Below are 19,655 nucleotides of genomic sequence, written 5' to 3'. Positions count from 1 at the left end.
TTTCTATCTAGATGGGCCACGACCTCCAGGTTGGAAACTCTCATACTGCAGCCTTCTAACCTGATAATCTCCACTTTAACCAGCATTGTTACACGAGTATTAACACCAATAATGTAGTACTGCAACTCAGGTGGGTCTTACTGCAAGCCACACAGTAAGGTGAAGGGTTGTTCATGGATGTTGAACAGAAATAAGTGTACGTTGTTTTTATGAATGTTTTATAGATGTTGTTATAGTATATACTGTACAGACACAACTAAAAAGGTTATCAACAGATGACATAATGGATAATGTAATAAAGAAAAGTTCAGGTGATGTTATGATGTTCTTTTCTCCTAACACACTGTAGAGGACACTTGTACATTTTACTCATTCTACTTTTACTTAAGTCGGATTTTGAGAGCAGACATTTTTTTACTTGTAATGGAAGAGCTATTTTTACATGAATGCATTGGTACATTAACTTAAGTGAGGGAGCTGAGTACTTCTTCCATCACTGGTTTTGGAAAGTTAGATGTCAGTTGTTATGGTCAATTCTAAACAGGTATTTGAAGGATTCACAATATTGCAGCTTTAGGTGTCTCTAAATGATAATGAGGTATTACTGAGGAGGAGCAGGAAAGCATCTTATTTTTGTTGACTAATGTCCCTCTCAGGTGCTACCATAAGTGTTGATTAGGGGATTCAGTAAGTATAGTGGACGCATGTGCTTACTGCAAAACTATATAAGAAAGATTTACAGTGGGTCTGTTGCTGTGTCACAGTCCAGAGCTGCTCACAGAACATGAAAACAAAGCAGACTCACATCCCTGCAGGTAAGCTGATTTGTTTTTTTTCATAAGGAGCATAAGGAGGAGTTGTTTTGTTACAGTAAAACAACTGAAACCGTGAAAGTTTACCGTACCTCTAATTTTAAACTCGCATTTTGAAAAGCACAATCATTAAGTGTTAGGAAGCATAAATGCAGATGCTGATGTGTCGTATTTGCCAACTGTTGTTTGTACAGTTAATACAGTTGTTGTGGGGAGATTAACTGTAGCTTTGAGAAAGATTAATATTTGTTGTAATTGCTATTGTTGTAATTTACTGTTAATATACTTATTTAACACCATATTATTTTAGTTTCTAATAGATATGAACTATAAGTGTTCTAAAACTGTATATACATTTATATAATTATTTAACAAGCATTCAGACACTCAAGAATGACAATTATGTTATATACATGCCTTTGCAAATTGCAGGGTGATAATAGCAATACAGCCTTTTGAAAGAAGGTGTATCTATGCCAAAGTTTTTAACTTTAACAACAAAAGTCTTGGCTTTCAGAAAGTGAATCCACTTTACATTAAAGTAAAGCGAGCAGTAACTTTCAGAAGGACACAATAATTTCGGAAGGAAAACACTGACAAGAAAGAACAGAAAAGTAAAGAAACATTTAGAATAATTAGAATGAATAAGATGGATACTTGGCTAAAGTTGCCCATTTATTATGACCAAAAATCCAAAGTTTAGAGTAAAACACCAACCTTTCACAAAAGTCTCCTTTCATATATAATCTAATGATAATGCTTGTAGTCCAGCAGGGCAGCCTCTGGCTGAGAGCAGCTCTGCTCTCTGTCCTGCTGTGTGGCCCTTGGCAGGTGATGTCAGACTCAGATGAGGCGGTTCTGACTGAGTGGGACATCTGGAAGAGCACCAATGGTATAGCCCACGAGGAAATGGTAAGAATGGCTCCACTTCTTCAAATACAGTCATCAACAGTGCTCTGACTACTGTGCTTTCATGTGTTGTGTGTTATCACATAGGACGACATACAACGGAGGGCCATCTGGGAGGAGAACAAGCGAATGATTGAAGACAATAATCATGGGTTTTTAATGGGGATGAAACATTTTGCCATGGCTATGAATAAATATGGAGACTTGGTAAGTACTAGTTGATTCTTGACTATTCTAAAAGCTTCCCCACCCACAGTCACAAGACAAACTCAAAGAAAAGTGTGCTTAATTTATAGAAATATAAATCGTTTGGTGACAATAACACTCTGATGCCAACATTTAATCATCAATGATTGGAAACAGACAAAGCAAATTATTCTTTTGTATTTTTATGATAACCGCCCCCCCCCCAAAAAAGAAACAGTATTTATCAAATTATACAACCACCGACAGTAATTATTAAGTGCACGTTGCTAGTACAGAGTTGAACCCTCTTTTGCAGTTTTCTTTCTATAAATTTAACGAGGTGCTGAAAACATTCTTTAGAGATTTTGGCCCATATTGACATTATAGCATCACACAATTGCTGCAGATTTGTCGGCTGCACATCCACAATGCAACGATCCTCTTCCACCACATCCCAAAAATCCTCTATTGCATTGAGGTCTAGTGGTTTTGGAGTTCATCTGAGTACAGTGAACTCAAGTTAAAAAAAGAAACCAAAAACATTTGAGATAATTTTAGCTTTGTAACATAGTGTTATTCTGCTGAGAGTAGCCATTACAAGATGGGTACACTGTGGTCATAAAGGGCTGGACATGGTCAGCAACAATACTCAGGCAGGCTGTGGTATCAAAACTATGCTCAGTCAGTACAAAGGAGTCCAAATTGCACCAAGAAAATATTACCCACACCGTTACACCATCACCACCAGCCTCAACTGTTTTTACAAGGCAGGATGCTTCCATTGCTTTCAAGTTGTTTATGTCAAAGTCTGACACTTCTATCTGAACACTGCAGCAGAAATCCAGACTTACCACATCAGGAAACATTTACCAACTTCTATTGCCCATTTTTGGTGAGCCCTTCTGAATTGTAGCCTCAGTTTGTTGTTCTTAGCTGACAGTGGCATCCAGTTTGCTCCTCTGCTGCTGTAGCACATCTCTTTTAAGCTTCTTCTATGTGTGTTGTGTGGGTAATGATTTGTAGCTGTAGACTTTATCTGTGGTCAGTGCCATGTTTTCAGTCTCCCCAGTGTTGATGCTAACTGGCGGTGAACAGAAGCTTTGTTTAGAGCATACGTATGTGAAACTATTCCCTTAGAAATCTGTGGCTTGATGAATGAGGTTTATTATTTTGATAAACTGATTTGCCAAACTGTATCACTTTTCGTAATTAATGAAACTTTCTTTTCGTATTCTCCATATGTAGACGAGACAAGAATATCAGGTTTTGCAAGGTGCCATGATAAACGCCCAGTTTGCAAAGAGAGGAAAGACCGTCTCGGCCCGAAAGCTCCATAACGAGGCTAAGAAAGTAAATGCTTGGGTTGTTGACTACAGGAAAAGGGGTTATGTCACTGAGGTGAAAGATCAGGTGAGGAATTTTGAAATTCACTTGAATGTGTTTGATTTAGATGTAAACTTGATTTAGATGAACTACTTGAAATCCATATGTTTAATTGTTCTTCGCAGGGTTTCTGTGGCTCATGTTGGGCTTTCAGCACTACGGGAGCTATTGAGGGACAAATGTACAAGAATACAGGTCAGCTTATATCCCTGAGCGAGCAAAATCTGGTGGACTGCTCCAGATCGTACGGTACTTTTGGCTGCAATGGCGCGTGGATGGCCAATGCCTATGACTATGTGATCAGCAATGGGCTGCAGTCGTCAGCCACCTATCCTTACACCTCAGTGGTGAGTCTGCTGGCACCGCCTCCATCAGAGCTTTTTAAAACAGTTCAAAAAGGTGTCTGGTGTCTGCCATTGGCATGGAAATGTGTATTTCTCTCTACAGGACACCCAGCCGTGCTACTACGACAGCAGACTTGCAGTTGCTCATATTAAAGAATACAGGTTCATACCTAAAGGAGACGAGCAGGCTCTGGCTGATGCTGTGGCAACTATTGGTCCAATCACAGTAGCCATCGATGCAGATCATGCAAGCTTCCTGTTCTACAGCTCAGGTTAATTGTCTTAAAGATACTCCCTCAACCATCACATCAGCTAGATGTGAAGCTACTATGTTCAAAGTTTTTGTATTTGCAATTGATCAATTTACTACATCTGGGTGAAAAGTGTTGCTCGTGGCAACAAAGCCAGATGATTACCATCAAACTCTACAGCTACGTATTTTGGTTGTGTCATTCAGTCGGGCATCTCTCAGGTATGTATCAAACAAGCTTTGACAATCATTCAGTAAACTGATATAAGCAGCTAAGGAGCAACACTTTTACCTCATTAGATTAATGGATAGGACACAAGAACTAACCAAAAAAAATCAGTTGATGCAGGTTTATTTATTTTATTTATTTATTTATCTTTTACAGGAATATACGATGAGCCCAACTGTAACCCCAACAATTTGAGTCATGCTGTGCTGCTAGTTGGCTACGGCTCTGAAGGAGGCCAAGACTACTGGATCATCAAAAACAGGTCAGTGCAAATCTGTACACTAAAATAACATACAACTATTTGTCAGTAACACAAAAAAATGTTGCCCTTTTTTATGCATGAATATCTGCTCTTATAGTTGGGGCACAAGTTGGGGTGAAAGTGGCTACATGAGAATGGCCCGGGACGGCACAAATACCTGTGGCATCGCAAGCTACGCCTTGTACCCCATCCTATGATTCTCTGGAGCTGTTTTAAAGGCGAGTGTTGATGCTCTTCCTTTGGTCTGTCAACTGAGCATCATCAATTATTGCTCACACAGTTAATGTCATTTCTAACGTTTTCCTGTCATGTAAACTGTGTAAACATTCTGCTGAACATTTCTGACACTGTAATGATTGGATTATTCAGCAGAAATTTAAACTTTATATGATTAAAGCAAAACTATGTAGATGTGGACAGATGTAATAACAAATGGATCCACTAAAAAAAGTCAAACATTTTAATAAAATGCACCTAGGAGTTTTGCTAAAACTAGAAACTGTTTTTTAGTTAACTTTGACCTACGAGTTAACTTGTAGTAAGTCATCTTGGTGGTAATTTGTTGTGTTGCACCATCTGGACTTCTTCTGTCAGAGTAAGAGCCAATGAGAGAGCCAGGTGCTGATGGTACAAAGTGGTTAAACTCATTATAGATACTGTTATGAGAAAACAGAAGCTCCTAGAGATATTATGACTGCCTACCACTAGCATATTCACGCTACCAACAGTTCGCCTGTTCACCTTCACATGGATTTTGCTGTTTGTTTGTTTTGTTGACACTTATTGGTGACCAGGTCTGATCTGACACCTGTAGCCACAGTGGACACTGTTCCACAAGTTACACAATGTTGCTTTAACAAATAAGTAATCATTTTTCATTACAAATATGTAATCTTAGCAAATCGGGGTGTCGTGCTGTTTCAACAAGTCAATCAGTGGATACTAAACAATTGACTGAGTAATTTTGGCCGCTGTTGGTTTTTTACAGTTTTCTACTGTAACACTGTTTTTCACATGAAATTGCATATACTGTAAAGAAGAAAGGATAGAGGGGCGGTGGTAAAGGGGAGACACACAATACAGATTTCTTTCTGGGCCTGGAGGCATCAGTGTTTCAGACCTCAACTTGAAACAGTTTGAGACAGAAGAAATAAATTGTCCTTTGTATTTTCAGTGGAAATAAAGCTTTTACCTTTTATATTTTGACATTTTAAACTAAAATCATATTTCTTCAGTTGCTAAAAAAGGGATAAAAATGTTTTCCTATGTTTTATCTATGCATGTGTCTTTGTCACTTCATCTATTCATTGCATTGTTTGAATAAAGACATTAAACACAGTCTCTCTCTGTTCTCCACTGTTTCTAAAACACCTTAATGTAGGCAGGGAAAACCACACCTCACAGAACTTTGAACCTACACATTCGTCACTCATGTACACTTGCTGTTTCTTCATGTGTCTCACAAAAAAAGCTCAAAGGTTCACTTAAAGCGGAGGAGGTGCTCTCCGGGAGGAAGAGGCTTTTTGCACTGCCACACTCACAAGCCACATTGGAAAAGATTATAATGCAGTACAATAAGTATTTTCTCAGTTGTGTTGTGTGGTTGGTTTTGATTTGCGTTGCTGCTGTGTGTCCGTCCTTTGAGAATCAACCCAAGTTTTGGCATGACAGACTCAAACAAATCCACCAGAAGACACACAGCACAAAAAAGCTCTGTGGTCCCACCTTCAGTAACCAAACTGCAGGCGCTGTCACTCAGGTAATTCTTGCCTTTGTTGGGTTTTTTGTTGCACACAATGCATGAGTGTACAAAGTTACATGTTCATCGAAAATCCCTTTCACACATTTCAACAACCTTAACTTCAACAAGCTTAACTTGTGAAACCACGACCTTGATCAGGGTGCACAAAATCAATTTCCAACACACAGTGACTTAAGTTTAACTACAGTGCATGTAGTACATTTCCTTTGTTAGGAATTTGTATATAGAAGGGACCAGATTCACGTTTTTTTGCCGTTAATCCTTTTTGCATCATCATTACTTTGCGATAACACACTTCTCTTAACCAGGCCAGTGGTGTTGAACTGTTTGTAAGTAGTAAATGTCCTGTGACACAGTTTAGCTCTGTGTTTCCATACAGAAGTGCAGCTCTGGCTTCTACAGAGCGGTGACAGGACACCACAGGGGTCAGTGTGTGCCGTGTAGCTGCAACAACCTCTCCAATGAGTGTGATGAGCATACAGGGAACTGCGTGGTTGGTGATCTGTCTCTCTCTCTCTCACACACACACACGCACACACACACACAGACAGACATGGAAAGACAATGGTAGGTTCTCAATTATTCATTTATATGTAATGGTTTGGGCATTTGCAGCCACAAGTCACATAAACAAGCCATGGTGACAAAACAGGATGTTCATGTTAAGTTTGATCTAAACGACCCCCAGAACTGTCAGTTCAACACAACTGGTGACCACTGTGAACGGTGTAAAGAGGGTTACTATGGAAATGCAGCCAACAGGACATGTCATGTCTGTCCATGTCCCTTTACATGGAACAAGTCAGTATTTCTCTTCATAACGTACCTTAGTGAGCTGATTAGATTTTCTTTTTGTGCATCTGTTTGAAGACTATTATTATTTATTTGTACTTAGTTTTGCACTGGCCTGTCTGGATGTGGGGTTAGGAGAGGTTGAATGTCTCTGTAAACGTGGCTACAGTGGAGTCAGATGTGAGAGGTTTGTCTGCTGTTACACAGCAAACACACAAGCATGATTTACATTTCAGTATGATAATCCCTAAAGTTTACATCTCATGATACATAAGAAGACAGATAAATTACATAATTAATTACTTATACTTGCACATAATTTTAATGCAAAATCCAAAGTCTGCTCTTTCCTTTTTGTTTTTCTCTCTTTAAGATGTACACATGGTTACTATGGCAATCCAATGATACCTGGGGGCAGCTGCAAGGCCTGCAATTGCAAGACTGGCGCATTAAATGTTTGTGATTCTCTGACTGGAGGTAAAAATTTATATACTCACACAAATACAAAACCTGTTACTGTGTTTTGAAACTGTACAGGACTTGATATTACATTCTTATTTTGCTATAATGTTGAGGGGCACACAAGAAACAGTACTTACTATGATTTAAGCCCCCAATGGCTGTCTGGGTACTTGATTTGACACAATGCAACCCATGATCATTTTTGTCAGACTACCTGATAATTCATGTTAACTTCATGACCCTGGTTTCTAAAACAGGCATTCTGGCATAAATCTATAGCATGAGCTGAGAAGAACTGACATTAAAGTGAGTTTAGAGAGCCACTTTAATATTGTTTCCTTTAAACAGAGTGCATCACATCTGGTAACAGCAGCTGTGGCAGCCACTGCAGTGGTGAGCTTGTGTTCAAAATCATTTTTTTTAGATGCAGAGATACATTAGAAAACATGGCCCTTCAAGAAATACTTACTATTTACTGACAGAATGCGATAGCTGCACCTACGCTTCACTGGTTGACTTGGAGAAGCTGGACGATGGTTTGGTTTGGCTGAAACAACAGCTGAAGAACATCAGTCATGGTTCCCCCTTCAGGCAAAACAAGCTGGAGGCTAACACTTTTAAAACCAAGGTATTAGATTCTAGCAGTGTGACCTGACATCCCTGTCTGGCTTTGCCAGAAAAAAAAGAGTTTAACTTCTGTTACATTTGTCTAAATTCACACCACAATGTTTCTACCTTGCCCCCATTTTTGAGATTCTTGTTGGAAGGTACAGCACTGCTGTGAGACACCTGGACCCAAAAGTTGAACAGCTGGTAACAGATGTGCATGTCATCAGAAACGATGTGAGCCAACTGACTGATGAGGTACCTGAAGTGAATTTTGCTCAGTCAATCAAACCAAAACTCTATCAGTAGTTCAAGAGTATCTGTACTTTTTTGATCAACAGTTTTGTAAATAAATGTTTGAATACTGCAGGAAGTATTTTCATAAACTGATTACATCACACACATCAGAAGGTGACAAATTGTAGAGTGCACTGCTCATCCCATCCTATTCCAGCTGCACTATATGAAACTGCTTATTACTGCTCAGTGGTAAGAATTAATAAACAAATAATGATAAGAATTGACACATTTCTAAAATGCATTAACTTTTCAGACACATCAAACTGTATCAGATGTGGAGAAAGTCTCCCAGAATGCAAACAACACACAGATGAAGGCAGGCGCCCTTCTCTCTGAAGCTAAACCTCTCCTTACAGCAACCCAAGGTACATGCACACAGTATATGTTTACATTGCACCAAAGCTACAGTGTCAATAAAAAATTCTGGTAGGCAAGAATCTTTTGTTTTTGTAAATACTTGTCAAAGTAATAAAAAATTAAAGAGGTCGACAAGGGGTGGATACCATTAAAAGTACTGTGTGGTAAATATCAGTCCTTCACAAAATTAGAAAATAATGACAGAAAAGAATAAGATTCTTAACTGTAATAATGTCTCAGCTTGAGCTGGGAACAGCAGGTTATTCCTTCCTCTCAAGTCCAAGACTGTGTGGAACTTGTTAAGGAAACTGAATGATTGGTTTTGTCAAAGTGAATCTCAGCCACAGATGCATCTTTAATAGCACTGTCTGTGTTATTGTGATTTGTCAGATTTGATAAAGCAGCTCTCTGAGGTACAGCCCAGGGGATCTGTCGTTTACGCTGAACATAACAAAATGATGGAGGAGGCTTGGAGCATTGTACCAGAAATGAGAGGCAGAAGCTGCTCGGCTCAGGGGGGCTACGCTGCCAGTGAGCAGGAGGAGGCGCAAAAATGTGAGAAGCTTTTTATTCATTTACTGGCTGCTCTCTAGAAATTCATGTTCAGTTCATGAATGAAATGCAGAAATCAAAGGGGAGTCAGACTGATGTTTGGCTCCTCACTCTAATGCAAACCACATTGAAAAGTCCAGTACTGTATGAAGTAGAGAGAACTAAAGAGCAAGTAACTTAAAACAATTAACAATTCAAGTATACAGGATTTGTTTATCAGCTCTTTCAATAATCAACAACAAAACTAAACTGAAGCAAGTGGAAACAGACATTAAATAATATTGAGTAAGTGGTAAGTGGATTTCATTACAGTCAGGCTACCTCCTTCACCCTGTTCTCAGTCTTTATGTGAAACGAAACTAATAAGCTAATATGCTTGCTGAGATTTAAATTTGATTGATTTTCCCGATTATCTGTTGCCAATAAAGCAGGTATACAGTATTTCCAGAATTTGCTGATGAACAAAACAAAAACATTACGAAAAAATAAATTTGAAAAAGCTAAATGAAGATTATATGGGTTTAATAGTCTCTTTATGCCCCTCTTCATGTGGTGTCATATTAAAGATGGATGGAGATAATATAACAGTGCACTTTATTTGGACTAATCATAAATCTGTACATTCTCCTCAGTGTTGGACTTGATCAAGAACCAAACAACCGTAATTCAGGAAACCAACCAGGCCTCAGACTCTCTGAGGGTCTCAGACTCCTCTCTAAATGAAGTGGCCAAGCTGCTGTCAGTCTCAGAGGACATAGTCAACAGGACAAAGGGCCTCAACCTAAAAAGTCATGATACTCTACATCAGCTGAAGGTAGTGCAATTTTCTCGTCATTCTGATGTTCTAGATCGAAAAAATAACACCGAGTAGTGTCATTCTGATGTTTTTCTCCATCTTTGTTTCTCATTTGCCAGCACCTTCAAACTCAGCTAAACAAAGAACAGAGTATGCTCCTTCCTGTGACTGAAATGACTAAAGATTTCCTGCAGAATGTTAGTGACATCTTTTTAGTGCTTGAGGAAAAAAAAAACGTAAGCATATATCTTTTTCACTGAGACAATTGGTCTCGACAAGTTTGGGACTATGGCTGTGAGTTGCATTGTTTGTAAATTGCAGGACTTTGAGAATCTCGCAGCTCAGGTAGATGGTGCCAAGCAAGAACTCTTTAAAAAATTAAATAAGCTCATCCAAATTATGGCAAAAGTGGATATGGTAACCAAGGCTGAGGAGCATGCAAACGAGCCCAACAGAGTGGCAACAGAACTTCAACAGTAAGTTTGAAGATGAATAAAAAAAAGAAGGAAGACAGATGCAGTGAAAAAACCTAAAGACAACTGATTTTATGTTGACATTAATACACCTTTCTGAATGTTATTTCAGATTGCTTCCTCATTCTTCCAGCGCTATTGATCTGCTCAGTGTTATGACTATTGGAGCTCATAACAGTCTCATAAATGCTCTAGAAAAGGCAGAAATTGCAGCTAATAAATCTATAGTGGCTGCTGATGAAGCCTTAAAGGTAATTCATTAGTCATGTTGAGTGAACACATAAACGTTTAGTCATTGATTATTCATATCAAAAATGTTAATGTGATTGTCTCACTATAAATTAGGATGTGGAGGAGGGATGTCTGGTCCACAGAACTAAAGTACTCAGAGATAATTTGATGCAGTTACAGACAGAAGCCAGTGAGACTAACAATAACCTTAAAAGTGTGTAAAAGCTGAATTTGTAACATGTCACACATACTGTATATTAGTTTAGAAAGTGCAAAAATGAAAAGCTTTTCAATCTCTTTTGAACAGCGCTTTCACGTGCAGTGAATACTTACAAAGACCACAAGAATAACCAAAAGGAAAAAAGGGGATCACTGATAATGGGCATCTCAGCCATGAGGGAGGACCTCAAACACATCCAAAGAGGTTGTGGAAAACTTGAAATTTGCTGCAGATTAATGTACTGTGCCCAGGTCACTGTAGATCATCTTTTTTTTTTTTCTTTTTTTCAGATGATGCAGATTTCCTGATCCTGGCTGCAAAAACAGCTGCCTCTGGCTCTAACTCCACAATCAGCGCTATAACAGAGAGGCTGAGGAATATCAGCCAGGAGGTGGAAAGACTAAGTTTAACCAATGTCAACACAGATGATTTATTGATTGATGCAGAGCAGACGTGTGAGTGTATATTTGCAGAAATGTTGTGTTCTCATAACTTTTTTCGTTTCCTTCTTTAAAAGACATGTGGCTCATTTCTATTGTTTTAGTGAACAACTTAATAGAATCACTTCCTGTGTTGAAAAGCAAACTCATAAAAGCTGAGGGTCTGAGCAGGAAGGTGCCTCTCAGTGCCAACGTGACAGAAAGCATCAGGAGAATCAAAGATGTGATAGAGGAGACGAGACACTTTGTTAACAGGGTAATGCTTTTAGTTGTTTTTTAACTTGTCAGCTCGGATTTAAAGTTTTTTGTTAATAACAGATCACATGTCTACGTGTATAGTAAATCGAAAGTGATTGCTCATGATGATAAACATGTGAAGTATTCTATACTAGTATACTTTTCCCCTCGGCTCTACAGAGCTTTGAAGCACTGTTGAGCCACATGTTTTAGCATACATAGATCCCTTTCAGATGAAAGGGATGAATGAATGAATGAATGAATAACTGGTGAACACATTTAGCAGAGACACATTAAAATATACACCACAAAAGATACATCAGCCACAACTATAATACTGGTGGTCTTAATGGGGTGGAGGACAAGGGTCAGCAGTACACAAATTTGGTAGTCACGTAAAAATGCAAGTACTAGCCAGAACAGTACAACTCTTTTGCACAAATGCAAATACTAAAGTAAAACATTACTAAGAAAACATTGTATTTAAAACAGTACTTATGGTATTTATGGCAAAACATGTACAGTAATTCATATAAAAATAAGGATAAGGTGGAGTGTATTTTAACCACTTTCTATGAATTATTATACATCAATATATATTAGCATTCAATCATAATAAAAACCACATCATGTTTTCATTGTAAAACCACCAGGTGGTGCAGGACTAATGCTGTATACTGAATTTACATTTCCCAGGTGGACACAACAACTCCAAATGAATATAGATCTTTATCTGCTGACTCTTTAAATTGTTAACTGTCGGTTAACATTTTGACAATATTAACTAAAGGTTGACATATTATCAAATGTTGTCTTTATTGTGTGTTTTCACAGGCACCAATTATTATTTAAAATAAATGGTAAATGATCTGCACTTATATAGCACTTTACTACCTATTGGTTGTCAAAGCACTTTACACTACTTTTTATTTACCCATTCACACTCACAGTCATACACACACACACATACACACACACTCACACACCAATTGGGGAGCTGCTTACAGGTATAATTAATAATGACTAATTATTTCACAGCTGTCTCCTGTGAAAACTCTCTGTCCAGCATTAGATGACAGACAGACAAAATTTGCATGTAGCTGGTGAACATAATGGACCATTTAGCTGCTAAAAGTTGGAGATTTCGAGAGTTGGTGGAAACCAAAAACAAGCTAAAAGAACAGTGAATGTGGATTTTAACATACATTTATCACACGAAGGTTGATGTCTTTCGTCATTGTTTCTCCCAGCTGTCTATTCCTACCAGTTTCAATGGAAAAAGTCACGTTGAGCTTCTTCCACCAAAAAACCTCGAAGACATAAAAGCGTTTACGGCTGTTGATCTTCTTCTCAATCGCCATCAAAATCATCCATCTAAGGCTGAGCGCACACGAAGGGGTCGCCAGACCAAACACAGAGATGCAAACCTCTTTGTTTTCTACCTGGGGAACAAGGATGTGAGTGTGCCCCTTAGCCGGAAATGATGTTTAGTGATAAAATGTTTGTCTCTCATCCAATTCTGTCATTTTCAGACTTCTGGGGACTACATTGGAATGGCAATTAGAAACAATATGTTGATTTGTGTCTACAAGTTGGGTGGAGTCATCCACGAGGTTGAAAATGGCCAAATAACAACTACCACCAATGTGAACTCTTCAGACTTTGACAGGGTTGTCTTCCACAGGTCCATCCAAATACATAGCAGAACATTACAGAATGAACACAAAGGGAAAAGTAGCCTACCTGCAATGTCTTTCTTCAACAAGGGTAACAACATTTAATCTGTTCCTGTATCAACTGCAGAGTTTACCAGGATGCTGAAGTTAATGTCACACAGAGCTTCACATCACAGAAACCCGTCACGCTCACTTATCGTAACCTTCCAAACACGATGGCCGGCGTTCTTGACTTGCATGCCGACAGTGTTGTTTTCTATGTGGGCGGATATCCTGATGACTTTACGGTAACCAGTCACTGCAATTTTTTTCACCACCCCTGCATGTAATTTTCACACTGATAGAGGAAACCCATCAGACAAGGCTTCTATTAATCTCTATTGGCACCGTTCACATCCTAAAACAGGCTAAATGAGAAGACCTCCTGTCTATCGAGGTCCTTTTCCACTGAGAAAAAAGTCACTTTGGTTTAATATTTCATTCGTTCCTACAATATGTTATATTCTGTAACCATATTATACTGTACACGACCTGCCTGTACTACATCATAATTGTGACTAATTCAGACATTTGACTTATGGTAGACAATACAACTGATTTAACTTGTTTGAATTATTCAGAGTTGTGATTTTAATAAATCATAACTTTTTTATTCTTTATAGATTTTATTTTTTATTCTTTTCAGTTGGTGAACAGTTCGACTATCTCATATAATTCAGATCTTTGGCTGCTCGGCACTATGAAAATATTCTATTTGCACTCATTCTTAACATTTTCAGTCAATCTTACTATTGTTCTTTTAGCCTCCAGCGGAGCTACGTTATCCCAGATACAGGGGAGCAATAAAACTGTCCTACATCAATGACAATCCTGTTTGCCTTTTCAACTACAAAGAAGCAGCCAATATGGATACAAGGCAGCCTTACATTAGGTAAGAAAAAAAGAATCATTACATTGTTTAGTTTTTTCTTTCGATTCAATGCCTAAAAATGTTCAAGTACTGATTTAATCATTTTAATTTGTTCAGGATTCCTCACTCAGAGGTGTCGAACTATTATGACGGAACAGGTTACCTGATGGCAATCGTGAAGGAGCCAGAGAAGAAAAAGAGAAGATTGTTCAAATTTCACACAAACAGTCGAGAAACAAACGCATTGTTATTCTACATTGGAAATGAAGTATAATGTTTCTTATTAAATAGATTTGCAGAGGCACCTTTTAATAACTAGATCTGTCCGCCGTACAAATACATACATGACTGCTGTTGTGTTTCATGTTACAGGAGTCATTTTTCTGTGTGTTTGTGGAGAGAGGTTTCCTGGTGCTCGAAGGACAACATGCAGGTCAAGAGCTCAGAGCTCAGAGTGCTGAAAAAATTTCTCTATTTGTATGAAAATTTTAAATTAGCTACACTCCATGTTGAACATTAGTCAGAGGAACCTTTCTCTATTCATTAACCGCTAAAAGTATTTCTGCTGTCACAGGACAAAGTCTTTTCCATCCGTGTTGCAAACCAGTTTATTGTGCAGTATGGAGGAGAGCAAGTCTTCACCGCTAACACTCAACCAACAAACTACACAAGTTATTTCATTGGGGGCCTACCAGCAGAACTCAGGCGAAGGTAAGAACACAAACACATGCAGCATTCACAGTTTTAGCTCATCAGACTAGCTTTTAACACTTTTTGCCATCTGATTGAATCTCAGACACAACATGACAGTTCCATCACTGAGAGGATGTGTGGCTCACCTGACAGCAGACGGCGAGAGTGTTGAGTACAACAGGACGATTGGTGTCAGTCATGGATGCCCAGCCTCATTACTGGTAAACTGTAGAGAGAAAACAATATTGATCTGTGTTTTGCCACATCAACAAGCTTCAGTCTGTAGCTGCAATGCACCTCATTGTACCATAATGAGCAAGGCTGTGTTTTATTAAACATTACTCCAAAGTTTTAGCTGTAAGTTGAAGACTGAAATTTCGACTTCTTTGAATTAAATAGGTGTTCAGAGCATTCAGACACAGGATCCTAATACTTGAGTGTTTGTGGCTTGCGTAGGGTGTCCGTACAGCTACGCTGTTTTCAGCTCTGTCTGATGATTCCTTGTTTGCTTGGGATGAGCTGCCGGTCAGAGTCTCTCTGGGCTTTAAAACCATGGACAGACACTCTGCTATTCTCAGAAGCAGCTCTCAGGTAAACCCTGTATATCTCAGATCCAGCTTTAAAGGATTCAACAGATCAAGATGAGTCTATTAGTATTCTCTGTTCATCTGCAGGGTTCCACCCCTGTCTATGACCTTCAGCTGTCCCTGGCTGATGGCTACGTGGTACTTAATAGTGATAATTATACCTTGAAGTCGGATAAAAGGTACAATGATGGAAGCTGGCACTACGTCTCTGCGGAGAGGAGGCCAGCAGGGTAAGATATGCTCTCTTTTGTCAACAATTGCACCTTTAACTCAATAAAATAAAAAAAATAAAAAAACGCATTAGTAAAGTTCTCATGATTTCCTCAGGCTGAAGCTCTGCGTTGATAATGTGATTCTGGGACAAACACTCCGAGTCATACCAGTGGATAAAAATTCACAAGGAGAGAAATTCAAAGGCTGCATTGCCAACCTTTATGCAAGGAGGTCTGGATACATTTGAAATCTCTCTACTTTTATAAAGGCACTGCTGTTCTTTATGATAATATAAATAAATGCATAAAACCCTCTAATCTGACACAGGCCTGAGCAGAGCATTATACCCACGGATCTAAGCTTGTTACTTGAAACGGGAAATATTGTGCCTAGCCTGTGCAGTCCCCATCTGCCACCCCACACTGAGCTTTTACCAGTACCTGTGCTGATAAAGCCCCAGAGACACAAACCTGTGAGCAGAGCAAGCCATTATTTCTACAGCACTATCCTTCTACAGTATATACTTCCATGGAAACATAGGTCATTTCTGTGTTGTGTGTCAGACTCAGGCTCCTGCAGCCAGCCAGTGCAGAGGTGGACGAGCACACAGTCATGAACACCACCTCTATGAAGAACACAGCTGGCTCAGTTACACTCTTCCACAGGAGGACCTCAATTACAGGTAACTAAAACACATTCATTACTTATTAATTCATCCGTCCATCCATTCATGATCAATAAAAAGACTTTAAAAGATTTTTCTCCTCCTGTGTCTCAGGCCTCACTTTTCGTTTGACCTCAAGACCAAGTCGTCTAAAGGGTTGATCTTCCATATAGCGGGGAGAGGACGCGTCCCCCTGTTGGCACTGTACATCGCTAATGGCAAGATCAAGATGTCACTTGGGGAAAACAGAATCATCCAGTTTAAACAGAGGAGCAACGATGACAACTGGCACAGAGTAAATGAGCATTCACTGAGCCCTATCACCCTTAGTCACAGTGGTATCAAGCTTAGCTTATTACAGTACTAATTCTTCTGGTGTAAACACTGTTGACTGTCTGCAGCAGACTTTTAATGTTTCCAGATGATTTGCTTTCAAGACACAAAGTATGAAAAGGCTCATTAATATGAACAAAACACTACATTCAACTTACTAGCGCAGGCTTAGCCGGGGCGTACGTTGTTGGGTATTATTCTAACATAATGTGTAAATGAACAAAACAGTGTAATATCATGCTGCCTGATTTTGAAATTATACAAGATTAGTACTGAATCATAGTTAGTCAGGCATATTGAGATTTTCAACTTATGATAGGTGGATTACTAACAGGCCTACTGAGCACAGTCTCAGGGGTTAAAATTACTCTTATTCATATTTCCAACTGATGCAAAACAAGTGAAAACTGAAAAAGGACCTGAAACTTTCAAATGCAAAATGACCAAAATAAACATAAAACATCCAGAAATAGACATGAAATTGTTAAAACTATATACATCCAATCACCAGAAACATCCAGTCTGTGCTCACGGGCCCTTTTGGGGTCCAGCTATTACTTGGCGAAGCACTGAAACACAGGTATTATCTACACTTTGAAATGTGGAGAAAAGTAAAGCTTGATCGTTGCCTTAAAAGAATTGGACCAACGGAGTTCAGGGACTGGTCTTAGCAAACGGTCACTGAAGGTATCCATACTTATGTCGAGACAGGGGAGTATTGAGTCTTGTTTGTGAAAGACTTTCTTTGTCTGCAGGTTGAGTACAGTGTGGAGAAGAGCACTTTTCATCTGCTGGTTGATGGGATCCGTGTGACTGATGGTCAGCTGCCTAATGATGAGGGATCATCTTTAGACCTGCACAACCCTGTGTACCTGGGAAGTGATATCCACAGTAAAACCACCAAAGTCTGTATCATAGCCCAATCACTGTTTATTTATTTAATAGCTGTGTCAAACATTTTCCCATGTGTTCCTTTACATATGAACCTCACTTCTCTTCCCGCCCTTCTACAGGGACACGACATTCCAATGAACAGCGTTATCGGCTGTATAAGAAACTTCAAAATGAATGAAGTACCTGTTGAAGAACCCGACAGAAGGCACAAAACTTTACCCTGCTTTGAGTGGCGGACAGGGGTGGGGACATTCTTTGGTGGCGGTCATCTTGTCTTAGGTTTGATGATGTGTTTTATAAATCCTGATGTTTTGTTGTTTTTCCTTGTTGTCCGTGTATAAGTGTGAGTCACAAGGAAATGATCTTAAATCTAATGCGGAAAATTTTGGTTCTAGACAATTACTTCACTGTTGGCTCTAACTTTGTGTTGGCCTTTGAGCTGCGTCCTCAACATCTGACAGGTCTTCTCTTCCATGTCCAGAGTGACAAGACCAGCCTTGATGTCTTTTTAATGGAAAACATGGTAAATCATGACAGCTGATCAGACAAAGTATGTAATAAAATCAGTATGAATGACGTGTTAAGTAATTGCGACCTTTCACCAGGTTGGTGTCGAGGTGAATGATGGTAATGGTCCCATCAGTGTCTCCGTGACGCCTCATCAAAGCCTTTGTGATTCCAGATTTCATGCAGTTACAGGTATAATTTCATACCTAACTTTGCACAAGCTTGATTAAAATTGAGCAGCTTACAATTTTTAGATCTTGTTTCTTTCAGTGTCTAAACAAGGCAAAGTGATCAAACTAGTTGTGGACTCTATGTCTGAGCAGAAAGCCAGACTCTCTGAATCCATATCAGAGTCAACAACACTACATTCACTTTTCATTGGAGGTAAAGTCATCAAACATTTTACATGATGTCTTTCATAGCATTTCAGCTTTATTGAAGTAGACCTTACCAGAATTTTGCTTTTTCTGCTTTTCCTCATCTTCATTCAGGAACAACAGTGTACAAGCGAGTCCCAGTGTCGTTCCCATTTGTGGGCTGCTTGAGAAAGGTGAAGATTAATGGAAGGCCTGTTGCACTTGAGACTGAATCCAGGGTGGTTGAGCCTGTGAGCATCAACAGATGCCCTACTTAAAAAAAGTCATTTGATGAAGGAGCAACACACCAATCTCTTTACCCCACAGGACGATTGGAATCAGTACAAACTCACATTGATATGAGAAACAATTCTAAATTGACAATATTTGAAAAGATTCCAAAAACAATACATGTTTGTTAGAGGTAAGCTTTATCGTTCATACTGTCTGTGTGTCTTGAATTCCCCAAATTCAATATTGCAGGACCAAGCTGCATGTGGTTGCTATTAACTTTTCAGTGACATCGAAGGAATACTGAATGGCATTACTGTCTATATTTTTTCAAAGAATTAGTTAAGACAAACAAGATGACCACAATTAGATGCCACAACAACCACAGTAAAGTACAAAACAACCACAACAAAAAGGATCACTTCACACTACAAATAGACATCAAATGACAGACCTTTACTTGTTAAAGTAATATAGTACTTTTAGGTTTCAATTTGATTAAATGTTGCAGGCATAAAGAATGACACGAGTTGGACTTAAATTCATTCAGTAAAATATAGGAACATCCAGCAACTGAATTTAACATACCACATGTGGTTAAAATGTGAGAAAATGATTTACAATATGTATTTTTAAACTTAAAATGGGAATGTTGGGAACATTGGCGTTTAATCAGTACTGTATAGGTAACGCCATGTTAATAGATTTCTGTAATGAATAACATCAATAAATTTACTATGTAAACTATTTGACTTGTTTCTGTATCAAATCTTGGCAAAGAAACAAACAAGAAACTGCCTGCTTGAATCACAGCTCTGACCACCTTATGCATCACATGTTATCTCTCATTTTCTCATTTCCTCATACTATTGTGTGTCTCATACACATTATATCTGGACTTACTAGTTACTAAGCCATGCGGCATGGAATGAACAGTAGATGGGTTTACTTTCACTTCCACCCTTTTCATATGTGACAACAAAGCTCT

At 38.8% G+C, this 19,655-nt stretch overlaps 2 protein-coding genes across 6 annotated transcripts; both read left to right on the top strand.

The window, feature by feature from the left end:
• Window positions 1-722: 722 nt before the first annotated feature.
• Window positions 723-5,713, top strand: cts12 (cathepsin 12). Its single transcript, XM_067513116.1, has 8 exons — window positions 723-815; window positions 1,579-1,724; window positions 1,809-1,928; window positions 3,153-3,317; window positions 3,416-3,637; window positions 3,738-3,906; window positions 4,270-4,375; window positions 4,473-5,713. The coding sequence occupies exons 1-8, from the start codon at window positions 785-787 to the stop codon at window positions 4,570-4,572; spliced, it is 1,059 nt and encodes a 352-aa protein (XP_067369217.1). The 5' UTR covers window positions 723-784; the 3' UTR covers window positions 4,573-5,713.
• A 97-nt stretch (window positions 5,714-5,810) lies between these two features.
• Window positions 5,811-19,414, top strand: lama3 (laminin, alpha 3). 5 transcript variants are annotated; one of them, XM_067513106.1, is made up of 38 exons: window positions 5,811-6,134; window positions 6,517-6,630; window positions 6,826-6,938; window positions 7,033-7,116; window positions 7,303-7,406; window positions 7,740-7,784; window positions 7,874-8,019; window positions 8,145-8,255; window positions 8,551-8,662; window positions 9,045-9,209; window positions 9,839-10,020; window positions 10,122-10,199; window positions 10,324-10,478; window positions 10,588-10,726; window positions 10,821-10,920; window positions 11,014-11,130; window positions 11,217-11,381; window positions 11,471-11,622; window positions 12,854-13,060; window positions 13,136-13,287; window positions 13,407-13,566; window positions 14,083-14,210; window positions 14,307-14,457; window positions 14,562-14,666; window positions 14,764-14,900; window positions 14,986-15,103; window positions 15,339-15,473; window positions 15,557-15,699; window positions 15,797-15,913; window positions 16,010-16,154; window positions 16,246-16,364; window positions 16,461-16,641; window positions 17,435-17,584; window positions 17,693-17,852; window positions 17,969-18,096; window positions 18,179-18,272; window positions 18,351-18,464; window positions 18,572-19,414. In XM_067513106.1, the coding sequence occupies exons 1-38, from the start codon at window positions 5,940-5,942 to the stop codon at window positions 18,712-18,714; spliced, it is 5,064 nt and encodes a 1,687-aa protein (XP_067369207.1). In that variant the 5' UTR covers window positions 5,811-5,939; the 3' UTR covers window positions 18,715-19,414. The 5 variants fall into 5 exon arrangements, with proteins under 5 accessions (XP_067369207.1, XP_067369206.1, XP_067369205.1 ...); XM_067513105.1 differs by having other exon boundaries at window positions 10,122-10,238; window positions 16,252-16,364; XM_067513104.1 differs by having other exon boundaries at window positions 10,122-10,238.
• The last annotated feature ends 241 nt before the right edge of the window (window positions 19,415-19,655 follow it).

Source organism: Channa argus, chromosome 8, assembly GCF_033026475.1.
Source record: "Channa argus isolate prfri chromosome 8, Channa argus male v1.0, whole genome shotgun sequence".
Classification (NCBI taxonomy): domain Eukaryota; kingdom Metazoa; phylum Chordata; class Actinopteri; order Anabantiformes; family Channidae; genus Channa; species Channa argus.
The sequence above is the reverse complement of the archived record's forward strand: the minus strand, read 5'-3'. Positions and strand labels throughout refer to the sequence as shown.